The sequence below is a fragment of the Pelodiscus sinensis genome, chromosome 32 (genome assembly GCF_052426305.1).
Source record: "Pelodiscus sinensis isolate ZL-2025 chromosome 32, ASM5242630v1, whole genome shotgun sequence".
NCBI lineage: Eukaryota > Metazoa > Chordata > Testudines > Trionychidae > Pelodiscus > Pelodiscus sinensis.
The window spans coordinates 431,750-455,966 of record NC_143083.1 but is presented as its reverse complement, the minus strand read 5'-3'; the positions used below and the strand labels follow the sequence as shown (position 1 = coordinate 455,966).

General features: G+C 42.8%; 1 protein-coding gene across 9 annotated transcripts in view; it reads left to right on the top strand.

Moving 5' to 3' along the window:
- EPS15L1 (epidermal growth factor receptor pathway substrate 15 like 1) overlaps window positions 1-24,217 on the top strand; it is a 118,657-nt gene that overhangs the window by 43,409 nt on the left and 51,031 nt on the right. For all 9 annotated transcript variants that reach the window (XM_075903362.2, XM_075903359.2, XM_075903358.2 and 6 more), the window contains 7 exons: window positions 4,986-5,183; window positions 5,990-6,154; window positions 14,119-14,245; window positions 15,232-15,282; window positions 16,155-16,291; window positions 17,624-17,684; window positions 19,753-19,835. In XM_075903362.2, coding sequence (XP_075759477.1) covers window positions 4,986-5,183; window positions 5,990-6,154; window positions 14,119-14,245; window positions 15,232-15,282; window positions 16,155-16,291; window positions 17,624-17,684; window positions 19,753-19,835 — 822 coding nt within the window. The remainder of the gene's footprint in view (window positions 1-4,985; window positions 5,184-5,989; window positions 6,155-14,118; window positions 14,246-15,231; window positions 15,283-16,154; window positions 16,292-17,623; window positions 17,685-19,752; window positions 19,836-24,217) is intronic.

Sequence of the window (24,217 nt, the reverse complement as noted above, 5' to 3'; positions counted from 1 at the left end):
TGGTGCATAAGTACACTCCTCCCTATCACTTTCCCATCAGTTTTTGTTGGTGATTTGCGACCTTTATTTCCATCTTAATAGCTTATTTAATTCTTAGCCCACTCATTTGTATTATTCTTAAGGGCTGGTGGAAGGTTTTAATGCCTATAGATCTCCTATAAGATTTATCCAGTGTTGCTTGGGTCCTTAACTCAAATAGTTTTGTATAAAGGGGGATGAGAGGTTCAGTATGTAGGCTGCCCCGGCCCTCTCTCACCACAGCAGCTTAGGGTCAGGTGAGAAGCATCTGTCCATAGTTGCTGCAGCTGTCAAGGCCAGGGAAAGGAGTGCATGTCCCCCACCTGAGGGACAGAGACACACACACATGAACTCTCTGACATACAGTAGATAGGTGTTCCTTTTTTCCATACACACACCCCAGAGTCCCAGTAGAGTTATAGCTGTCTCGATCCCCATCTCTGGCCTCTTGCTGCCCTCTTGTAGTCCTTCTACAGTATAACTGTGCCTCCAATCAGCCCCTCCTTTCAATTTGATGAGAAACAATTGAATTCCATGTACGTCCAATTGTCCTGACACAACCAAACACAGACCTTACTGTAAGTTATGATAAAAGGAAGCTGCATACCAAATGTAGTGGTCCTAGCTCTTATTGTTTAGGAGGAGTTCTTGATCAGATGGATTTACAGTTGGCCGGCCAGACAGACATGCACATTTCTAAAATATATAGTACTAAAATATATAGTACTAGAAGACTTACCTAGGATTCTTTAGGACAGGGGGCTGGTAGTGTGGAGAGTGAAGGAGTCAGGATCTTGGGGCCGTCGGGAGGCTGGGCAGGAGGCTAGGCATGTGGGTGTGTGTGTGCGAGAATGATTGAGGGGTGAGGGGTTCAGGGCATGGGGTCACTCCAGCAGGGCTTTCTCTTGCCCCCCATCTGCCCTCATTTTTGAGGGGCTTTCTGTCTTCCCTCAGCCCCTTCAGCCACCAGGGGCCTTCTCCACCCCTCTGGCACTACAGCCAAGGGCTGGGGGTGGGGTAGAGAAAAGGTTTGGGGCAGGAGTTGCTACTTACTTGGTCTGGTGGCAGGCAAGATGGCAGAGCCTCAGCCCTTCTGGCTACTCTTGGTGTAACAGTTGTCTCCAGTGGTCACTCTTCATATAGCTCTCCTCTGCACTAACTGCCCTCAGTGGCCTCTCTCAGTATTGAGTCCCTCCTCTCTCTGTTCCTCCCTTTCTCAGTCCCCTCCCTTTCCATGTTATGGAAAACAGTCCCATTCCCAGCACTTCCCGTTTTCTTGGCACAACTACCCCTGGACCTTGGTTTAAGTGGGGGTAAGAGGAAGCTATGTACCAAATTTGATGGTTCTAGCTCTTACCGTTTAGGAGGAATTCTTGAACAAATGGATTCAGATGGACAGAACAAATGGACAGATGAACATTTCAGAAATATATAGATAGAAGATTTCCTTGTTCTTTTATTTGTGATGGATAAATAAATGGAAAAGAAAAGAAATACCCCAAGATAACTAATTGAATAATGTTCTGGACCTCGTGTTCATTTAGGTAACTTTGTTTTACTGGTATCTTAAAATTTCAGGAAGTATTTATTTGATTCAGTCAGTAGTTTCATACATCAAGATTTGTGTTTCTGTTCTGTATTGCTGCTTAAAGCCGCAGGCTTATAATGCACTGATGAAAATACAGATAAATGAATTTCCTTAATATCCCAATGAATAGGAAAAAGTTAATCAAAAGTGAGAAGTGAGTTAAGCAATAATATTCCTCTTGCCTTGTGGACTCTGTCAACATTTTCAAGTTATCCAACTAGATATTATTCAAGTTAGAGGTAAAAATGCAATTTTAGAGGAACCAGACTCAAAGCCGGGAAGTTTGGTTCTGAGTCTTTTTGTTTTGTTTTGTTTTTTGTTTGTTTCAATATAGTAAGTTACATTATTGTAATGACCAACATTTTAAGTTTGCTTGTTCATTTATAACATGATTTCAATATAGTCAATATGTTGTGTTTTTAGAGAAAGAAACTCAGAATGGCTGATCATTTGGGTATATAGGAAACAGGAAATTGGTATAACACTTGTAAATTTAGTGCTGCAGAAAGCTGACCACTTTAATACACAGTGTATTTAAAAGAAAAAGTTATAGGCAAAGGAGTAATTCTCTCCTTTAGCTGAAATTTGGAATCTGCAGGAAAAGCACTAAAGCAGTGTTTCTCAAACATTTTTTTATAAAGAATAGCGATAGAAATGTAGCCGTGTTAGTCTGGTGTAGCTGAAACAAAAAACAGGGCTATGTAGCACTTTAAAGACTAACAAGATGGTTTATTAGGTAATGAGCTTTCGTGGGCCAGACCCACTTCCTCAGATCAAATAGTAAGGGTGAAGCTTGCCAGGTAACCATTTACCCATTCATATTCCTACCAGAATAGTGATAGAAACGTAGCCATGTTAGTCTGGTGTAGGTGAAACAAAAAACAGGACTATGTAGCAGTTTAAACACTAACAAGATGGTTTATTAGGTAATGAGCTTTCGTGGGCCAGACCCACTTCCTCAGATCAAATAGTGGAAGAAAATTGTCACAACCATATATACCAAAGGATACAATTAAAAACATGAACACATATGAAAAGGACAAATCAAATTTCAGAACAGAAGGGGGATGTTAATTGATAATGTGTTGGACAGGTTTAAGTTAAGCCCCCAACACATTATCAATAAACTACAGCCTATACTGGAACAGGATACTAAACTCCAAGAGGCTCTGGGAGACAGACCCAGAGTCTTCTATAGACAACCACCTAACCTCAAGATGATTCTTACCAACAACCACAGGACATACTACACTAACACAAACCCTGGCACCTTCCCTTGCAACAAACCCCGTTGCCAGCTTTGTCCACATATTCACTCTGCTGATACCATTATTGGACCTAACCAAGTGAATTATAAGATCAAGAACACATATTCCTGCGCATCCAGAAATAAAATATATGCTATCATGTGCCGAAAGTGTCCATCTGCTATGTACATTGGACAAATGTCTCAAACACTTCGGCAAAGGATCAATGCCCACAAAACAGATATTAGACAGGATCACAAAGAAAAAACAGTTTCTTGCCATTTCAACCAGAAAGGACATTGTCTCAACGACTTGATTACCTGCATCCTGCTTCAAAGGCCTTTTAAGACTACACTTGAAAGAGAATCCTCTGAACTGTCATTCATACTTAAATTCGACACTTTACACCTAAGTTTGAATAAAGTCTCTAATTATCGTACCCATTACAAAGATAGCTTCCCCAGTTATCACCTCTAATATCATTAGCTTACAGACATTTACCTCCCCTCCCCAATCCCCCTTCTGTTCTGAAATTTGATTTATCCTTTTCATATGTGTTCATTTTTTTAATTGTATCCTTTGGCATATATGGTTGTGACAATTTTCTTCCACTATTTGATCTGAGGAAGTGGGTCTGGCCCACGAAAGCTTATTACCTAATAAACCATCTTGTTAGTCTTTAAAGTGCTACATAGTCCTGTTTTTTTTATAAAGTACCCCTTTAAAAAATTATAAGTACCCCCAGTACTTACAGTTTTCAGACACACAATTTTTTTTTTTTTTTTTTTTTTTTACCATTGCAACCCATTTGTTTAAACAACTTAATCGTAGCCAGGTGGGCGATGAAATTTTTGGGTGTAAAAAGTACAAAATAATAAAGCACTGTAAAAATTAAAACCAAAATTCAGTTTTCTCCAAATTTCAGTTGTGTTGATGTACCTCCCAGACTTCTTTCGAATACCCCAAAGGGTACTCATACCACTGGTTGAGAAACACTGCACTAAAGGAGCTTTTAATAAGGTCTTAATGTGTGTCTTATTTCTAATATGTAATAGTTATCAGTTGCATTCCCTGGGTTTTATGCATATCAGTAGCTCTTAAATAGAGCTCTTTCAAGGGGTCAGCAAACGTGTGGATAAGGGGGATCTAGTAGCTAAAGTATATTCAGATTTCTAGATAGCCTTTGACAAGGTCCCTCACCAAAGGCTCTTAAGTAAAGTAAGTTGTCATGAAATAAGAGGGAAGGTCCTCTCATGGATTGATAACTCATTAAAAGACAGGAAACAAGAGGTAGGAATAAATTATATGTTTTCAGAATGGAGAGAGGTAACTAACCAGTGGTGTCCCCCAAGGGTCTGTACTGGGACCAGTTTTGTTCAATCTATTTATAAATGACCTGGAGAAAGAGGTTAACAGCGAGGTTGCAAAATTTGCAGATGATACTAAACTGCTCAAAATAGTTAAGACCAAATCAGACTGAAGAGTTTCATAAAGATCTCAAAAAACTAAGTGATTGAACAACAAAATGGAGGGATAGCTCAGTGGTTTGAGCATTGGTCTGGTAAACCCATGGTTGTGAGTTCAATCCTAGAGGGGTCCATTTAGGAATCTGGGGCAAATCTGTCAGGGATGGTAGTTGGTCCTGCTGTGAGGGTAGGGGACTGGATGCAATGACCTTTCAAGGTCCCTTCCAGCTCTATGAGAGAGGTATTTTTTAATGGACATTGGAAAAAATAATCCCAACTTTACATGCAATATGATGGGGACTAATTTATCTGTAACTACTCTGTCAGAGGTTGGGAATGGGTGACAGGAGAGGGATTGTTTGAAGATTACCTGTTCTGTTCACTCCCTCTGGGGCATCTGGTATTGGCCACTGTCGGAAGACAGGATACTGGGTGAGATGGACCTTTGGTCTGACCCACTATGGCCATTCTTATGTTCTTATATAAAAAAATCCTAACTCCAGATGAGTTTGAGAGTTGATTTTCTTTCCTTAGCTAGTTGATAGATCAGATGATGTAACATTTAACATAATGAAATATGAATTAATCATAAATAATTCATAATAATGTTACTATACGTTTAATTTGCATTCTGAATTAGGCATTGCATGACCATTTGTTTTTCAGATTTCATCATTGAAAATGGAGATTCTGTCTCAGGAATCAGATTTAAAATCACAGGAAGATGATCTCAATAGAGCAAAAGCAGAGCTGAATCGTCTCCAGCAAGAAGAGACTCAACTAGAACAGAGTATTCAAGCAGGAAAGGTGCAACTTGAAACAATAATTAAATCTTTAAAATCAACACAAGAAGAAATTAATCAGGTATTCTCTGTAGCCTTGTACATATCTTTCATCTTCCATTAAAACACAGTATTTTAGGAAGGGATGAACTGCATCTACAACGCAAATCCTGTAGAAGTAAAATAAATATGATTGTATAGGCTTTTGTGACTGTGGACTAGCAGTGGACTACAAGTTCATATAAAAAATTAGTTGGGAAAGTATTGTGACAATTTGACAGATGTATTTAGCCTCATGCAGATTTACTCCATACCTCTGTAATCCTGTGATAACCAAATTCCAGAGTACTGGAAACCCTTGTCATTCACAGTAGAGGTGTTCCTGACACCACCACGAATGGTGACATTCACAAATACTGGGGTCTGTGGTTCCTGGCCCCCAAGTTGAGCTTCCTGTGGTTCCTGAACTCACCACTGGGGCTAAGCTGCCGGGAGCCATGGTTAGTTCCCTGTGGCTCCCAAATTCACTGGCTCTCAGCAGGTGTAGGGAACTCACGGCAGCTGCCAGAAGCTGTGGTAAGCTTCCCAGTGGCTCCCAGCCCGCGTGATGAGCTCCCTGCAGCTCCCGAACTCACTGCAGAACTGGAAGCTGCAGGGAACTTGCCAGGACTCCCAGCTCTCCCCACCTTCCCAGGCTGATATGAGAGGAAACTCGCAAATATGCAGAACTGTGAATAGAGATTCGATGAATGGCAAGAATCTCCTATAACTGAAATACTCAGATTTTTCAATGAGCACTAGTTTTCATTCTCAAAGAGTAGCTAGTTGCTTGCTCATTCAAGTTTGTGTCTGATCCTGCATGATACTGAAGTATTTTTAATTATTTAGGCAAGAAGTAAGCTTTCTCAACTTCAAGAGAGTCACCAGGAAATCAGTAAAAGTATTGAACAAAATAATGAAGCTCTGAACGGAATTCATGGTGGTAGTATGACGAATTTAGCAGACATAAGTGAAGGAACTGCACAGAAAGAAAGAGGCAATTTTGGCGTTATGGTAAGACTGAATAAAAGTAACAAATGGATTTATGTTTCAATGCAGAGTGTAAAACACATTTTACAATAATTAGTTTTGTAACTTACAGCTAAACTCAAATTGTAAAAAGATTTGTATTTAGTTAGTTATGTGGCTGTAACCTCTGCAAGACGGCACTCTCCAGCCATAGGCTTAAAACATAGTTCTCATGACAATTAATTCTTAGGTCCTAACTATGCTAGAAATAGTTTTCTGGTATAGCTAAACCATCAAACCATCCTACTGGAGATGTAATTTATACCAGTAAAATAACTCTTTTTGTTGGTATAGCTTATACCAGTTTTTCAGACTGAATAAGCTATATACTGCCTAAAGGAATTGTTGCCAGTGTAACTGCATTAACACAAGAACTTTTCCTGGCATAGCTATTGGTTAGGTTATTGATTTTTTTTTTTCATATTTCTGTGTGACATCGTTGCAGCTATAAGTTTTAAATATGTTGTCCATCTGACTTTTGGGCTGAACAAAATGGGACAATTTTCTTTTAAATTCAACTACCTTCCCAGCTGCTCCCATTCCTATTGCACTTTACATATGTTTTTCCCTTTTTTCTAAAAAAAGGTATACAGGCTTCTGTTTTTCTGTAAGATGTGAGTTTTACACTTATACACTTAGCAATAAAATCTAAACCAGAGTATATCCAAAAAATAACATATTGGTTTCTTTTTCTTCCTCTAAAATACTCCCAACCATCAGTATTCTCTCATCCGGTATATTTATTTTAGATGTGTATGTTGCCTCCATATATTCCTTTAAAAACTTAAGAGCTTTTTTACTGGATTTCCTTTAGGAAGCTATTTCTAATACTAATCCTAAGTAAATTACATAACAACCAATATTTTGTTATAAAACACACATAATTTTGTATGTTCATTTCTCCAACTTTATCATTATATGGCATCCATCTTCTCTCTGTGTGTCCTCACCAGGAGAAGCCATCTTGCAAACCCTTCTGGGAATAAGATGCTTACTATAGGGTTAGCCTGAGTGTACCATGAGCTCCTATTCATAATTTGGAGGCCTATATAAGGAAAAAAGTCAAGTCAAAGAGATGTGCTGATAGATGGAATCTTGTTTGAACATAGCTCATTGTTCAACATTTGCTTTTATATCTGACTTGACCACAATTTATCCCTGCATAAGAGGAATGCTGAGATTTTTTTTATCTTTAAAAACACCTGTCACGTAAAATCTTTGGTAAAATTGCAAAGTAGTGAAAACCGTCTACAAAATACTCAGTTTGAAGGTAGTTTCAATAAAATTTTATTTTTCTATATGTATTAGTGTTTATTTTTTACCAAAATCAGATAATTTTATTTTGTTATTTTACTTTTTGATTATATAACAGTAAAAGTGTAATAGCTTTCTTAGATAATGTTTCTGTCTTTAAGTATCCAAAGCACTTTGATCTATTTCAAAATAAATATTTAATAGTTATAGAATACCGCTATATTGTGCATTGTATATTTAGTACACTGGCCTAGTAGGCATTCAGAAAGTACTATACAGGCAGTCCCCGACTTACGCGGATCCGACTTAAGTCGGATCCGCAGTTACGAATGGGGCTCGCCCCAGAGGACACGGACTGCGGGACCTTGCGGTCCTGCCGCCCGTGTACTCCGGGGCTTTCTCCACGTCTCCCTGGTCTGCAGACCAGGAAGACTTGGAGCAAAGCGGCGGAGGGGCTTGGGCAGCGGGGCAGCCCAGGCACGCCTGGGCTGCCCCGCTGCCCGAGCCCCCCCGCAGCTTTGCAAAGCCTCAGGGAAGCCGGCAGCAGGACAGCCCAGACGCGCCTGGGTTGCCCCGCTGCCCGAGCCCCCCCGCAGCTTTGCAAAGCCTCGGGGAAGCCGGCAGCGGGACAGCCCAGACGCGCCTGGGTTGCCCCACTGCCCGAGCCCCCCCGCGGCTTTGCAAAGCCTCGGGGAAGCCGGCAGCGGGACAGCCCAGACGCGCCTGGGCTGCCCCGCTGCCCGAGCCCCTCCGCGGCTTTGCAAAGCCTCGGGGGAAGCCGGCAGCGGGACAGCCCAGATGCCCCGCGGCTGTCCCGCTGCTGGCGTCCTCAGAGGCTTTGCTCCCCGTCTCCCTGGTCTGCTGGTTTCCAGCAGACCAGGGAGACGGGGAGCAAAGCCGCGGAGGACCCAGGCGGCGGGACCGCGGTGCGTCTCGGTCTTCCGCCCGCGTCTTCCTGGTCTGCTGGGGTGGGGGGGGGGGGTGCAGCTAGTACTCTGCCCCGGGCTTCCTGGAATCAGCTGCTGATCAGTTTCAGCAGCAGCTGACTTGGGGACGCCTGGGGTTCTTAAGTTGATTCTGTATGTAAGTCGGAACTGGCGGTCAGTTTCAGCAGCGGCTGAATCTGGACGCCAGTTTCGACTTACATACAGATTCAACTTAAGAACAAACCTACAGTCCCTATCTTGTACATAACCCGGGGACTGCCTGTACTTTTCTGCCTTGAAGTACTTTGTCTCTGCTCAAGCAATAAAGGGGAAAAGACTTGAGAACGAAAGAGATTATCTTAGAATAGTGATGTTTTCATGGACTTGTTTTTTTAACACATCACTTTGCTGCACAGTCTTTGTGCGTGAATGGTTATTTATTGTTAAATAATTTCAAGTGGAAGTCTCTGGAATGTTGCTTTTATTTGTAAAGACTGAGAACTGCTTATTGGAAGAAAACTCCAATATATGTTCAGAAAAAAAATTATAAAGTATTTGTTTCTTTCCTGTTTCTTAATTCTTCCTGCCTCTTTTGTATTTATTTATTTTGCTGTTGAAAAATATAATTTTAGACTTATTCATTTGAGTTTTCTCTACTGAGGAACTTTAACTTTGTAAGTTCTAAGGCTTTGTCTGTAGTTCTTGCTGTTAGATGCTTTTCAACCATAATAAATATTTACTATCAAAATTGGAGCGCTATTGTGCAAAGTGTTGTACAAACATGGATAAGAAACAGTCCTTATTCCATAGAGTTTACTGTCTAAAACATTCAAAACAGGCAAAGACATGGGTACAAGTATATCTCATCTAAACAAATGCAGATGATGGAGAATTGACACAACTTTGTTAGTTACATGTGTTGTGGCTTGTTTTTTTAATTCAATCAAAATTGGCTTGACCTGTGCTAACAAAAAACACAGTTAAACTGTAAACTGTGCTACGGATGACATCTGTGAAGGAGAGCTAGTTAAGGTAGCATGTTTTTAGAAGGAAATCCATCCCCATTCTTGCATGCAGTGGCGCTGCAACTATTTTTAGTATGGGGTGCTGATTTGCACCCCCCCAACCTTTTTGCACCCCTCACTGCCCCAGGCTGGGGTCACACCTGTATTTGCCAACTTTCCCGGTTTCAGCATCTGGTCTGGAAGAGTTGGCAACCCATCCACAGCTGGAAGTGGCTGCTGAGCACCAGGCTAGTGACAGGACCCAGAGTGGCAGTGCAGCCTCTAGAGCAGGTGGCTTCAGTTTCCACTGATGACTGGGTGCAGACCCCCTGGGTACAATGGGTGGCAGGACCCCGAGGGGTGCTGTGGCTGGTGGAGCCAGGGGGATCCTGGAGGGGCCACCTGAAGGCCAGGACACGGAGCTGGTGGAGTCGGCAGTGGGCCTGGTCCATAGCCACAAGGAAGCTGGATGGAAAACCCAGGGCTGCTGCAGTCCTGAAACGCAGCTTCTCATGCCTACGCTTGCATGTCAAGTGCGTTGGGTTGGATCCATACAAAACAGTTTTGTTATAATTGTTCCTGCTTTGTTATAGCATAGAATAATAGGGCTGGAAGAGACCCCAAGGAGGTCACTGAGTCCAACCCCCTGCCCAAAGCTGGACCAATCCCAACTAAATCATCCCAGCCAAGGCCTTCTCAAGTCGGGACTTAAAAACCTCTAGGGATGGAGATTCCATCACCTCCCTAGGTAACCCATCCCAGTGCTTCACCACCTTCCGAGGGAAATAGTGTTTCCTAATATGCAACGTAGACCTCCCCCACTCCAATTTGAGACCCTTGCTCCTCGTTCTGTCACCGAGAACAGCCTGTCTCCATCCTCTTTAGAACTCCACTTCAGATAGTTGAAGCCCCCTTGTCTTCTGTAGACTAAATAAGCCCAAATCTCTCGGCCTCTCCTCATAAGTCATGTGCCAGCTCCCTAATTATTTGTGTTGCCTTCCACTGGACTTTTTCCAGTGCATCCACATCCTTTCTGTAAGGATGGATCCAGCACTCCAGTGCCTCACCAGGCCTCACCAGTACCAAATAAAGGGGAATAATCAATTCTCTAGATCTGCTGGAAATGCTCCTCCTAATGCACCCTAATATGCCATTAGCTTTCTTGGCTACAAGGGCACACTGTCGACTCATATCTAGCTTCTCACCCACTGTAATCCCCAGGTCCTTTTCTGCCAAACTGCTACTTAGCCAGTCGGTCCCAGCGGGTAACAATGCTTGGGATTCTTCTGTCCCTAGTGCAAGCGCTTGTCCTTGTTGAACCCCATCAGATTTCTTTTGGCCTAATCCTCCGATTTGTCTAGGTCACTCTGGACCCTATGCCTACCCTCCGGTGTATCTACCTCTGTCCCTAGCTTAGTGTCATCCGCGAACTTGCTGAGGGTACAGTTTACCCTCTCATCCAGGTCATTAAAAAAGATTTAGAACAAAACTGGCCCCAGAAGTTACCCTAGAGATACTCTGCTTGATACCAACTGCCAACCAGACACCAAGCTGTTGATCACTACCCGTTGAGCCCGATGTTTGCATTCGCCTTACAGTCTATTTATCCAATCCAGACTTCTTTAATTTGTTAAAGCTTTGCTCAAGTCAAGGTATATCATGTCCACCACCTTCTCTATATTCATACCTCGTCATAGAAGTCAATCAGGTTGGTCAGACATGACTTGCTCTTGGTGAATCTATGTTGACTATTCCTGATCACTTTCCTCTCTTTCAAGTCCTTCAAAATGGATTCCTTGAGGATCCCTGCCATGGTTTTTTCAGGCACTGAGGTGAGGCTAACTGGTCTGTAGTTCCCCAGATTTTCCTTCTTCCCTTTTTTGAATACGGGCACTACATTTGCCTTTTTCCAGTCATCTTGGATCACCACGAGTTTTCAGAATTTATGGCCAATGGCTCTGCAGTCACATCAGTCAACTCCCTTAGCACCCTTGGATGCATTAGACCTAGTCCCATGGATTTGGGTATGTTCAGCTTTTCTAAATAGTTTAGTTCAGGAGTCTCAAAATTCTGACCCATGAGCCATCTGTGGTCCAAAGCACATGACCTGGTGGCCCAATGGGGGCATGTCCGAAACCATCCCCCCAAATCCGATCTTCTCCTCGATAGCACTCCATTCCCTGAGGGATCCATCCTTGAGGATTACTGGTAGGAATATCAAAAAACAGGACTATGTATCACTTTAAAGACTAACAAGATGGTTTATTAGGTGATGAGCTTTCGTGGGCCAGACCCACTTCCTCGAATCAAATAGTGGAAGAAAATTGTCACAACCATATAAACTAAAGGATACAATTTAAAAAAATGAACACATATGAAAAGGACAAATCAAATTTTAGAACAGAAGTGGGATGGGGGGGGAAGGTAAATGTCTGTGAGCTAACATTTAAATGTCTGTGAGCAGACCTTTACCTCCCCCCCCCCATCCCCCTTACGTTCTGAAATTTGATTTGTCCTTTTCATATGTGTTCATTTTTTAAAATTGTATCCTTTGGTATATATGGTTGTGACTATTTTCTTCCACTACTTGATCTGAGGAAGTGGGTCTAGCCCACGAAAGCTCATCATCTAATAAACCATCTTGTTAGTGTTTAAACTGCTACATAGTCCTGTTTTTTGTTTCACCTACACCAGACTAACCTGGCTACGTTTCTATCACTATTCTGGTAGGAATATGAATGGGTAAATGGTTACCTGGCAAGCTTCACCCTTACTGGTTACTAGTTAACTGGTACCCAGGAGCAATCACCGAACCATGGCCCGCTGCAGGCGGAGGACTGCTGCAGGCTCATGGGGACCAGGAGCAGAAGCTGGCTGCTCTGTGCACAGGGGGGCTGGGAATAGAAGCTGACCCACCAGCGCTAGAGTCTCCTTGCTTGTGCTGCAGGTCCCAGGTAGCCCCAAGTACAGAGGAGCCCCCCAAAGCATGGAGGGGCTAGCAGCTGGTAGCCCCAAACATAGAGGGGTGGGGGAGGGCTGGGACCAGGATCCTGCTTAATCCATTAACTGGTTAACCCTAAGATTTAACCAGTTAACTGATTAACCAGGATTTTACATCCCTAATTACTGGGAGACCGGTGCAGGGCAGCAGCAGGAGTCAAGCCCCCCTCGCTCCCAGCTGCAGCAGTGTTCTCTTTTTTCCTTGTGGCTCCCTTGGGAGATAGGGTGCTAGGGGAGGGATGAGTGAGGCAGTGGCAGGAAGGGACAGGGCTTGGGGAACAGGTTTGGATGCCCCCATGCCAGATTGCAAATCTGCTTCAGGCTGTAGATGGCCCATGGGCTGGGAGTTTGACACCCCTGATGTAGGTGGAGATCAGTATTCAAATATTTGTGGAAAGATGTATTTACCTTGGAAATTAAGATGTATTACATGGAGCTGAGGCTTTGTAAAAACTAGAGGAGCAAAATTTTAGGAAGTTTGTGAAGGCATATTAGAAATTAATACACAAAAATTAGAAACCCATTTTGTGTTCCGTATACATTTGATCTATGTAGCCTCAAACACTGTATTTTGTAATACAGTAAAACTCCAGTAGTCCAGCATCCAATTACATGGCACTCCCCATAGTCTGGCATCAAAATGGCAAGAGCCTAGTGAGTGAGCTTCGGCAAAAAACGAGTCACAAGGCAGCAGTGGCAGCAGCTGAACCGCGTGAAACTGGATGGGACCGAGTCAGTCTGCCACTGGTATTGTGACACGCTGGACAGTGCTTGTGCTACAATAAAAATGGTTAAAAACACTCTATATACAGTGTGTGTGTGTGTGTGTGTGTGTGTGTACACACACACAGTAGACTTCCGATAATCCGGCACCTTTGGGACCCAGGGGGTGCCAGATTATCGGATATGCCGGAGTATCAGGAAGTACTCCGGCAGGGAGGCTGTGACGGGTCTGGGGTGGGTATTGGCGGGGAATGGCGTGGCGTGGGGCGAATCCTCTGCCATTTTGCAGGGAGGCGGGGGAAGCCCCGCGCAGCCGCTGGTGACAGGCCAGCTGGGGCTGCAAGCGACAGCGACAACTTGGGGAAGTGGTGGGGCAAAGCAGCTGGGGTGCTGCTGAGTTGGTCCCACATCACTGCCCCTCACCTGAGCTTCCCTAAGTCTGCCACTCATCAGTTGCAGCAGCGGTGGACTAAGGGAAGCGGCGCGGATCAGAGCAGCTGAGGTGCTGCCTGGCGCTGAGCAGCAGGGTGAGGGGCGGTGCTGCAGGACCAACCCGGCAGCACCCCAGCTGCTCTGCTTCGCGCTTCTTCCCCAAGTCCGCCACTCGTCAGTTTCAGCAGCCCCAGCTGCGGACGTGGGGAAGCGGTACGGAACAGCTCCAATTGTCCGGCTGGCCGGAGCACTTCCGGACCACTGGATGCTGGACAATTGGAGTTTTACTCTGTCTGTCTGTCTGTCTGTCTGTCTGTGTGTGTGTGTGTGTGTGTGTGTGTGTGTGTGTGTGTGTAAAACCAGCTTATAGTACCTCCTGATAGTCTGGCATATTTGATAATCCGGCACCACCTAGATCCCAAAAGTTCTGGATTATCGGAAGTCTACTGTATATACTTCAGCTGAAAGGGCACTTCTGATGTCAGTAAGGAGCTTCTTGAATTTAAAATAACATTGAACAGGAATAAGATGTGTCAGAATTCTGCAAACTGGATGATTAATCATTTTGATATTGATAAAATTTTTGTAATGTTTCTTTTCTTAATTCTAGGATGATCCTTTCAAGAATAAAGCTTTATTGTTTAGTAATAATACACAAGAATTGCATACGGACCCATTCCAGGCAGAAGATCCTTTCAGATCTGACCCCTTTAAAGGAGCAGACCCTTTCAAAGGCAGTAAGTAACTGATGGCTAATTTAAGAACCAGAAAACCAGTTGTCCTTCAAACATGTATTTTTTTACAAGCTGTGCTAATCTTATTAACTGAATGTGCCCTGCAGTTCGGACTAACGGGTGTGAAGAGCAGTTCCCACTGAAGTACCCCACTCTAATTTCCCTGCGTGGATGCTCTTGGTTAAACTTAAAAGGTCCAGAGTTTGCACTTTTAATTTGCCCCTGCATCATCTATACAGGCAATTATTGTTAGGGATGTTAGCTATAGTGTATTTTAGTAATCATGTAGCTACAACAACCTTTAGTAGTTATACGGTTGCTAAAGTACTCCCCGGGGGTAGGACCAGCAGCCAGTGTGCTTCTGCTCCCACTTCTAGGGAGCCCCCTGCCGCCCTGTGCTGCTGCCTCTGTATCAGCGGCAGCTCCACTGGGTGGCAGGTAGAGTCCGTCCAGGAGGGGAACCGGTTTTAAAAATGGGCTCCCCATACAGATGGGTTTCCACCTGTTGCACCATGCTGTTGTCTCTGATACAGAGGTAGCAGCGCGGGGTGGCAACAGCCCTGGTTCACAGGGGGCCTGAGCTCCTTATAGACAAAGGCTGGGCTGACATCCCATAAGCACCAATTTCCCCCAAGCACTAGCTCCTGCTAGTGGTGCTTCCTGTGTGAAAGGCAGTGGGGGGAGGGTCAGGTGGCTCTGTGGGAACTGGCACGCGTGGGGAGCTGGCTTAAAAGTCGGCTCCCCATGAGTACCAGCTCCCGCCTTCCCCCCTTTTGCTGCCTCTCATAGAGAGGCAGCAAAGTGGGGGGAGGTTGCATGTGGTAGCTTGGTTATTGGTTAATCATTTAACTGGCTAGCTACTAACATCCCAAATCATAGTGCAGCACTTTGGTGTGCACTGCTGGTCACACCCCATTAGTCCAAACTTTAGGCCTGTGTAGATGTTCTGTAAGTAGTTGACAAAACAAGATATTTTCTCTTTTACCTAGATGATCCATTCCAGAATGACCCTTTTTCAGAACAACCTCCTGTTTCAACAGGTAAAAGCTTTTCCTTTGAGACAGGTAGGATATAATTTGCAGCCAAATACAGATATGCCCAGTATTCTGCTGGCTTTCCAGGGCTTCAGGTTAAACTGGGGAGCCTGGAAAATATGTGTGCGTGCATGTGAGAGTTTAGGAAGAAGCTTTTAAATGTACTAGAAGACTTAACCCATGTTGCCCAGTTCCGGGGCCAGCCCAGGGCAGCCGGGCCTGCCCGGTCTGCCTGCTGGCTTCTTCCTGGGGATGGTCTGGTCAACAGCTGCTCTTTGGTGGCAGCCAAGGGCCACACCATGGCAGGCAGCTACTCCCTGGGGCGGGCTAGGGTGGTGGGGGACCCTGTTGCCAGTCAGCAATTGCTCCCCAGGACTGGAGCGCTTGCTATGGTGATTCGTGAGTATACCTGTCCCCACTACTTGCTGCCCCCCTTTGGTCATTTACGAGTATAATAGTCCTTGCTATTACACCCCTCCTTTTCTGTTTGATGTGAAACAGTCACAATTGATTGTCCTGGCACAACCGAACCCTGATCTTGTTTTAAGTTATGATAAGAGGAAGCTTCATACTAAATTACCGTTTAGGAAGAGTTCTTGAACAGACAGATGGACACACAGACGCACAAACTCTCTAAAATATATAGCAGATATGCAATTTTATTAAATATAGTTCATAACTGTAATATAAATGTTATAAAAATATCCACTTAATTGGAATTTAATCATAATAGTTTATCATTTGATAAATAAGTTTGAGATAAAAGGCATAATTGGTCCCTCTCCTTGCTAAGGCTTGATTGCTCCCTATAGCACATTGTTTAGTGTTTTACCTGTAAAGCAATTCATTTTGTTTACATCCCTTAACTCTTTTGCTAGATCCATTTGGAGCAGATCCTTTTAAAGAAAGTGACCCATTTCGTAGTTCTGTCTCTGAGGATTTTTTTAAGAAACAGGTGAAGAATGATCCATTTATCTCAGATGCATTCACAAAAAAACCCACCCTGCCCTCAAAGGTAGGTAATTTTTGAATGTTTGCATGTTGTACTATCATCATTTTTTCTACTGTTATGCAAATACTTTGCCTAAAAGTACAGGAAAAATATGTCCAGAGATTTTAAGTGCTATATAAGTGACATGTGACTAATTGCATCCATGAGCAGTTGTGTTCATTTCTTGTGGAACTGATGGCCTACAACTGTTAAAGCAGCTGAGTTCTTATACTTGCTATTTAATAACCCCCCTTCTTCCCTCCCCCGTGCTTTGTGTCCTTTTTATGGAGCTTTTGTCCTGTACCACACTCCCATCAATATAAAATAATATGTATTGCCAAACATCCATCGTTTGTATTGCCAAACATCCATGTAAGTGACTGACTTATTCAGTGGCACAAAGTAATTTATACATAAGTCATAAAATACCAATTTTATATGAGTATTTTTGGCTGATAATAATTGAGGTATTTGGAAAAGTTGTGTTGGTATAACTAGGATAGTTATAGTGAATTTTATTCAAACAGTAGTTCAGAGTCAAGATTTCATACTTGTCTTATAACTAAGACCTTAACAACATAGTCCATTTTGGTCAATTTCAGAGTCATAGGATTTAAAAAATCATGAGCCATTATGGCAGGGCCAGGGCACTTCTTGGTTTCCCCACCTACAGACCCTGATTGGCCTTGGGGTGAGAGAGCATGTGGTGCTTCTGAGTGCCATGCACTCCTTGCAGGGCAGGAGGAGATTTTGTGTGCTTCCCCAGATCCTAATTGGCCTGGAGGGAGGGGGATAATGGCAGGACTTCTGCAGGCTGGATCAACTCACAACCCACTCCTGACATAGAGTAAAAGTACATAAAAGTACATAAAAAAACAGATTTCATGGTGGAGACCAATGTGTTTTTCCCAGGCATGAATTTGGTAGGACCCTACTTATATCAGAGTATTGGTTTCTTTTGGTGAAAATGTGTTTCAGAGAATTCCTTTCTATTTACAATCATAGGGCAACGTTTTCAAATTTCATTGCCTAAGATTATGCATCTAAATACGTGGCCACATTTTCAGAGCTTATGAGTATGCCTGGGGTTTTGCATTGGTGACTAGTACCAGCTTTATTTTACTGTAACATCCCCTGCACTGCTCAGCGAGATAGTACCTTTGTTGTCAGCAATCCTACATTGTTTCATTGATATCAAGATCTACATGCACCAATAGTGTGTTTTCAGCCAAAAAGAGTATTTCATAATGTTTGGTCAAATTTAAATTCCACTGACTATAATAGACTTATATTAGAGATTAATTAATTACTTTGGCCTAGAATAACACATGCCTTTCTTCTTTATCCCTCATTTAGCATGATCCCTTTGAAAGCAGTGATCCTTTCACAGCTTCAAGTATCTCTTCAAAAGGCCCAGGTAAGAAAAGCACAGATAATTTCTGCTTCCTTTTTGACTCAGTAATCAGTTAAAATTTGGAGATTTGTTAGCGCTAGCTCTAGGCATAAGCAGACTAAGCAATTGCTTAGGCCCCTGACAGCTCAAAGGAGCCCTCAATTAATTATTAGTATGTGTGGGAGGAGCCCAAGAGGGCCTAGATACCAATGGCTCTGTCCTTCTAGGTGTTCTCTCAACATCCATAGTTTCTGAGAACCAAATTACCTGGACGTCCTCAGGTAGGAAAACCACATATCTCTTCCAGTAGAAGAATATAGAGAAATCTTCCATGAGGGGGCAATTTTCATGTGTCACTACTTTTTCTCCCCTTCTCCGGACAAGACGGTTTGGGTCTACCTAGGTTAAGAATGTGTCATTTGAACATGACTGAGTCTTATGGGTAAACAAGACTTCAGGGTGACTTAGAGAAGTTTTCAAGATCATGGAAGAGTTTGCTGAAGCTGATAAGTTATTCATAAACAGGAATTTAGAGATGCTATCTTCTAATATTTGGAAACAATGCTTGAGAGGAATTTTTGGGAAAGTTGGAATGTATGTGATCTAAGTAGACTTAGGCTTGTCTACAAAGGGAAATTCATGAAAACTAATACAAACGAATTAAAGGTTTGAATTTAAAGTGGATTATTTGAATCTAGTAAACTCCTGTATAAACACCATGGCTGTGTCTACACTGGCATGAATTTCCGGAAATGCTTAAAACAGAATACTATTCCGTTTTCAGTTTTTCCGGAAAAGGAGCGTCTACATTGGCAGGCTGCTTTTCCGGAAAAGCCCTTTTTCCGGAAAAGCATCTGTGGCCAATGTAGACGCGCTTTTCCGGAAAAGAGCCCCGATTGTCATTTTCACGATCGGGGCTTTTTTCCGAAAAAGACTACTGGGCTGTCTACACTGGCCCTTTTCCGGAATAATGTTCCGGAATAAGGACTTATGCCCGAGCGGGAGCAGCGTAGCTTTTCCGGAATAGTGGCTGATTTTGTACAGTAGAGCGTCGTTTCTTTTCCGGAAATTCAAGGGCCAGTGTAGACAGCTCGCAGCTTATTCCGGAAAAGCGGCTGATTTTCCGGAATAAGTGGCCCAGTGTAGACACAGCCCATCTTTTGGAATTAAAGCAGTGTGATTTATCTTAACTAATTCAAATTAAGGCCGCTTTACTTCTGAATCATAGAATCATAAAACTGGAAGGAACCTCAAAGAGGTCATCAAGTCCAGTTCCATGCTTAGCAGAACTAAGCACCACGTTCATCTAACCTGCTCTTACAAATCTTCAATGATGGAGATTCCATAACCACCCTCCACAGTTTATTCCAGTGCTTAACCACCTTGACAGTTTTTCCTAATGTCTGACCTAAACCTCCCTTGCTGCAATTGTCTTATCAGACATTAAGGAGAGTAATTTTTCTCCCTCCTCCTTTTAACAGCCTTTTGTATATGAGGGTACAGAGGTTTAATGTGGTTTAAATAATTAACTTCAAATTCATACCTGCTGTTAATTCAGATCAATTTTCCTGCATATCTCCATGCAAATAAGTCCTTAAGCATCAGACAAAGTCTCAGTAAACATCATTGAAATAAACTACCACCTACAGAGAGTTAAGTATGAGGTAAACAGATGGAAGTTCAACTCAGAGTTTTTGTCTTTTCATCTTGGAAACAGTGCATGTTTTGTTACTGCCAAATTTTTCACCCAAGGAAAATAAATTGATCAATCTTCTAGTTCACCGAAGTCATGATTGCTGACTGGATAGTATTTTATAGCAAATATTTTATAAAATCATGTTGTAGGTATCAGCTCAGACTTAAACAGACTTTGTGGTGATTTTAACAGCATCATAAAGAGAAAAGCATGACTTTCATGTGAATTTATTAAATATTTTGCGTATTGGCACTAGTATCGAGAGGGCTTCTTTATGTTGGTGTCCTTTTTAAATTTGTCTAGTGGTCTACATTAGTGACAGTAGACTTTTCCCCAGTCTAGGTATTATTTTAAACAAAATAAAAAGTATATAGCTTTGTTCTATACTTGTTTCAGATCCTTTTGGAACGTTAGACCCATTTGGAAGTGGTGCCTTCAATAGCAATGAGGGTTTTGCAGATTTTAGCCAGATGTCAAAGGTAAATGTTACCAAGGGAAGCATCAGTCCTTCTCTGTAATGTTTTTTTCATATTTTTATTTAATTCTTGAAGAGTGTGAAGAAGAGAATATTATTATATTGAAACAAGCAAAATCTTACAGTCACATTTGAAAAACTGTCTGAAAGGGACTAATGATATAATTACCTTGAAAACAGAAGGCTTTTAATAACTTGTTTGTCTCACCAAAATCTCTAAATTTTTTGGGAGGGAGAGAGTGTCTGTTTTAGTGTAGCATAGGTGACCAAGTCTAAGAGGGGTAACTGTGTTAGTCAGTCTCTGTGAGAACAAGGAGTCCTGTGGCACCTTAAAGACTAACAGATTTATTAGGGCATAAGTTTTCATGGGTAAAACTGATTAAGTGGATTTTACCCACAAAATCTTATGCTCTAATAAATCTGTTAGTCTCTCAGGTGTTATGGGACTCCTCATTGTTTTTCTAGATGACCTAATTATTATTATTGAGTTATCCTGTTAGTTCTATAGTTGAAATTTGCATAGAAAACAGGATTCAAATCCCTTCATTTCACATTCTGTATTTCATTTTACACTCCACATTTTAAGACAACTCTGTTATTTATTTGGTCAAAATTACTAACTTTTTTTCAGAGGCAACATTTAAAAGTGAAGATTTTTTAAAAATGTGTCTGGAAAGTCCGACTTTTGGGGGAGCTCCTGTAGTAAAAAGACAGACAATACAAATTCAAACTTCATCCTATTCCTCTGATATTTGAAAATGTGTGTGATTTGAAAAAATGTCATTCCCGTATTTTTCATAACTTAATGTAGCCCCACCAGTTACTTATGTTCTCCACTGTGCAGCCTTCTTCTCTTGAGTTCTCAGCTGTGCTCCTTGTGTCTGCATCCCCCAACCCTGATGCTGGGGAGCCAGGAAAGTAATCTGTATAAGTGTATGGAAGTGCAAAAGAAGCTCAGTTCCTATGTGCCAAGTTCACAGTACTGCTGCTGCCTCTGCTTTCTGGGACATGTTTAAAAAGACATAATTTTGTTCCCCTCTTCTATATCTGATGACAAAATCCATTTTTTTTGAAGATTCTTTTTGGAGAATTAAAATGAACGTCAGTCATCCAACCTTTTTAGTGAGCCCTACAATGACAAGTGTGTGCACTGAAGAGAAAATATTGGATAGGAAATAGATTTGATTTTCTAATGTTTTTTTAAATAAGGGAAGACAATAAAATCTTTAAAGATACATTTTCAAGAGATATTAAAATCACAATGTCTTTCTGACCAAAATAATATTTCCTGTCTTGTTTGCATATAAAGCTTTTTTCCTCCACTAGGTGGCAGGAAATAGCAAGCTACAAATAGCAAGATGCTTTTCCTACATAACTCCTTTTCGTGTTGCAGGATCAAAGTTTTATATACATTTGAAAAATGATAAAGCTGCTATATAGCAATTAAAAAAATCTGTGGTATCCCTTTTTATATATTTATTTTTGAATGGTTGGACGGGTCCTGTACAGGTGGCTGTAGAGAATAAAAAAGAAAGCATGGTTGCAGAATTATGTTTGAGAGCTTTTTCCAGATACTTTTAGTAAAACATAGGCAAGGGTGAATTGAGATGGATGGGGGTGAGGCATGAGGGTTAGCTAGTTGTTTCAAGTGTTTCAAGACGGTATGTGATGTTTCACTGCACAAGCAAAAGCTTATCAGATAGTCGACACTCTAATTGACTAGTCGTTCCGCCCCACTTGCTGCCTCTATCAGAAAGAGGCAGCAAGAGTGGGGGGGAAAGCAGGAGGGAAAGAGTCCCTGCTGGGGTTCTTGTACATTTCAAAGCGGAAGTGCTGCATGGAGCCTGGTGCCATAGGGGACTCTTGAGTCCTCCACTGGCCCTGGGCTCCATGCGGCATTTCAAAGTGGAAGTGCCACATGGAGCTTGGGTTAGGGATGTAAAATTTTGATTAATTGGCTAATCGATGCAATTTGCATGGACTCTTCAATTAGTCAATAAGGGCGTCTCTGCCTTTGAAATGTAGCAGCAGCCCCAAGACTATTGCTACACTTCAATGGCGAAAGAGCTCTTGGGAGCATGGGGCCAGTGGGGGACTCAAGCAGAACCCTGCTAGATCCATGCTCCCTGTGGCCTTTCAAAGCGGATTCCCAGCTGAGTCCGGGCTGCACGCAGCATTTCAAAGTGGCAGACCCAGGGCTCCATGCAGCTTTGCCACTTTGAAGCACCCCTTCCTTTTCCCCCCACCACTTGCTACCTCTTTCTGATAGAGGCAGCAGGGTGGGGGGGAGCAACTAGCATATCCAGGGCTTGACAGATCATTGAATCTACTCACCCTGGCGAGTAGATTTCAGCTGGTCGCCCCGTTCTCCGGCGGCATGCGCAATGCGGGTCTTGCACATGCGCAGTGCGGGGCTGGAGAGAAAATTTCGCCGCCGTTTGCCAAGCCCTGAGCATATCAACTATGTGATAAGCATTTGTCGACTAGTTGTTCACATCTCTAGGTCAGGACCAGCAGGGGAACTCAAAGCCCCTGATGGCCCCAGGCTCCATGCAGTGTTTCAATCTTTGAAATGCACACAAGCCTTTGCTGAGGTTCTTATACATTTCAAAGACAATGCCAGGCAGCACTTCCACCTTTGAAATGTAGCAACAGCCAGGTGGCTCTTGCTACATTTCAAAGTGAAAGCGCCCTTATCGACTAATCAAATAGTCAATGGAAATTCCATTGACTATTTGATTAATGGATTAATCAGATTTTAACATTCCTACACTGCATGTAAGCAATGGCTCTATTATACTGCATGTACAAAAGTGGTCTGAGTGAAGGTTGCTCTAGAAATCTATATAATAATAATTATTTCTGTAACTGCCCGAAAAAAGACTTTGCTCTACAAATTAAGGCCCTGATCTTGCAAATATATTTTCTCTCTCTCTCTCCTTTAACACAAAATTAAACCCAATTCATTAATGACTCTAGTCACAGTTACATGTATAAGTTGTTTGCAGAATCAGAGCCTAAATCAGATCTCAAGTAGCAAGAGTGTGGAGGGGTTATTGTATAATAGTAGTAAAAGAACCTTGACATCCACCCGGTCTAGTTCTCAGCATAACAGAGCAAAGAATGCTGTGGATTTCTTTTTAAATGCTAAGTTATGTGTTCATGGGATAGTAACTTTCATTTGACTGTTGGTGAGTGACACAAGCTTTTGAGCCACTTAAAGTAGGAATACATAGCAAAGAAAACCCCGCAGCTGGTCCATGCTAGCCAGCTCATGCTCATTGGTGGTTTTATTGTTATTCAGACTTCTGAGCTCTGGGACCCTCCCACCCTGCAGGGTCCTGGAGCCCAAGTACAGAAGTCTACATGCAATGAAATGAACCCACAGCCCACGCCCTATAAACCCGACTCAGCTGGCATGTCCCAGCCACTCTTATCTCTGGTATCTCAGAGTGTCTTTCCTTGTTCATCAAGAACTTGCATTTTTCTTGTCTTGAACTTTGTGCCTGGCTTTTACAAAGGCATCTTTACTGTTCAATATGTATTGCCGTATTTAATCGTTAGTGTTGGGTCCTAATGGGACCTGGCCCAGTGTTCAGGTTTTGGGCCCTGTGATTCCTATAATAGGCCTATTCCTTTTAGCAACCCCCCTGGCAGCTGCTTCAAATGTCTATAGGGAAGGACACTTTAAAGAGAGGCGCTGGATTTGTAAGGACTTTCAGCCTTGTACACAGAAGGAGAGGGATATCCAGCTCAGCCCTCTGCCTTGCATCCAAGCCATCCTGGCGTGAGTGGCCCAGAACCTTGGCATCAGTAAGAAGTGTGCTGCTGGCATCAGGGCCACTTGGCATGCCTCGAGACAAACCCAGGCCTCAACAAGGGGCTCCTCTGGAACTAAAGATAGCTGCAGCGGCACAGGAGCCAAGCAAACAGAGCTGTAAACAGGGGAGTTTGAGTGGGAGTTTGTAAAGGGAGTTTGGATATTGGAACTTGATTGGAGTTTGTTTTTGCTGTGGAGGGGGTGTTTTGGTTTGTTTTTGTGTTGTTTTTGTGTTCACCGGACTAATAGGATTTTGGTGAGAAAGTAGATAAAACATAAAGGCATTAGTGGCCATGGCCCAAGGAGTAGAGAACACAAGGAGGATGATTGGATGTGGTAGCTGCGGTACGTACATGATTCTGGAGGGGGTACCTGAAAGGAGTTTTGTTTGCATGATAGAACTGATGGAAGAAAAGATCCGAGGACTGGAGATGCAGGTGGAAACTCTGGTCGAGTTTAGAAGGGGGTTTGAGCAGATGATGGGGCAAAGGCATGACATGGCTAAAGGGAAAAGCTTAGATATGCAGATGGAAGCAGGATCAAGGGCCTCAGAGGGGGGACTGCTG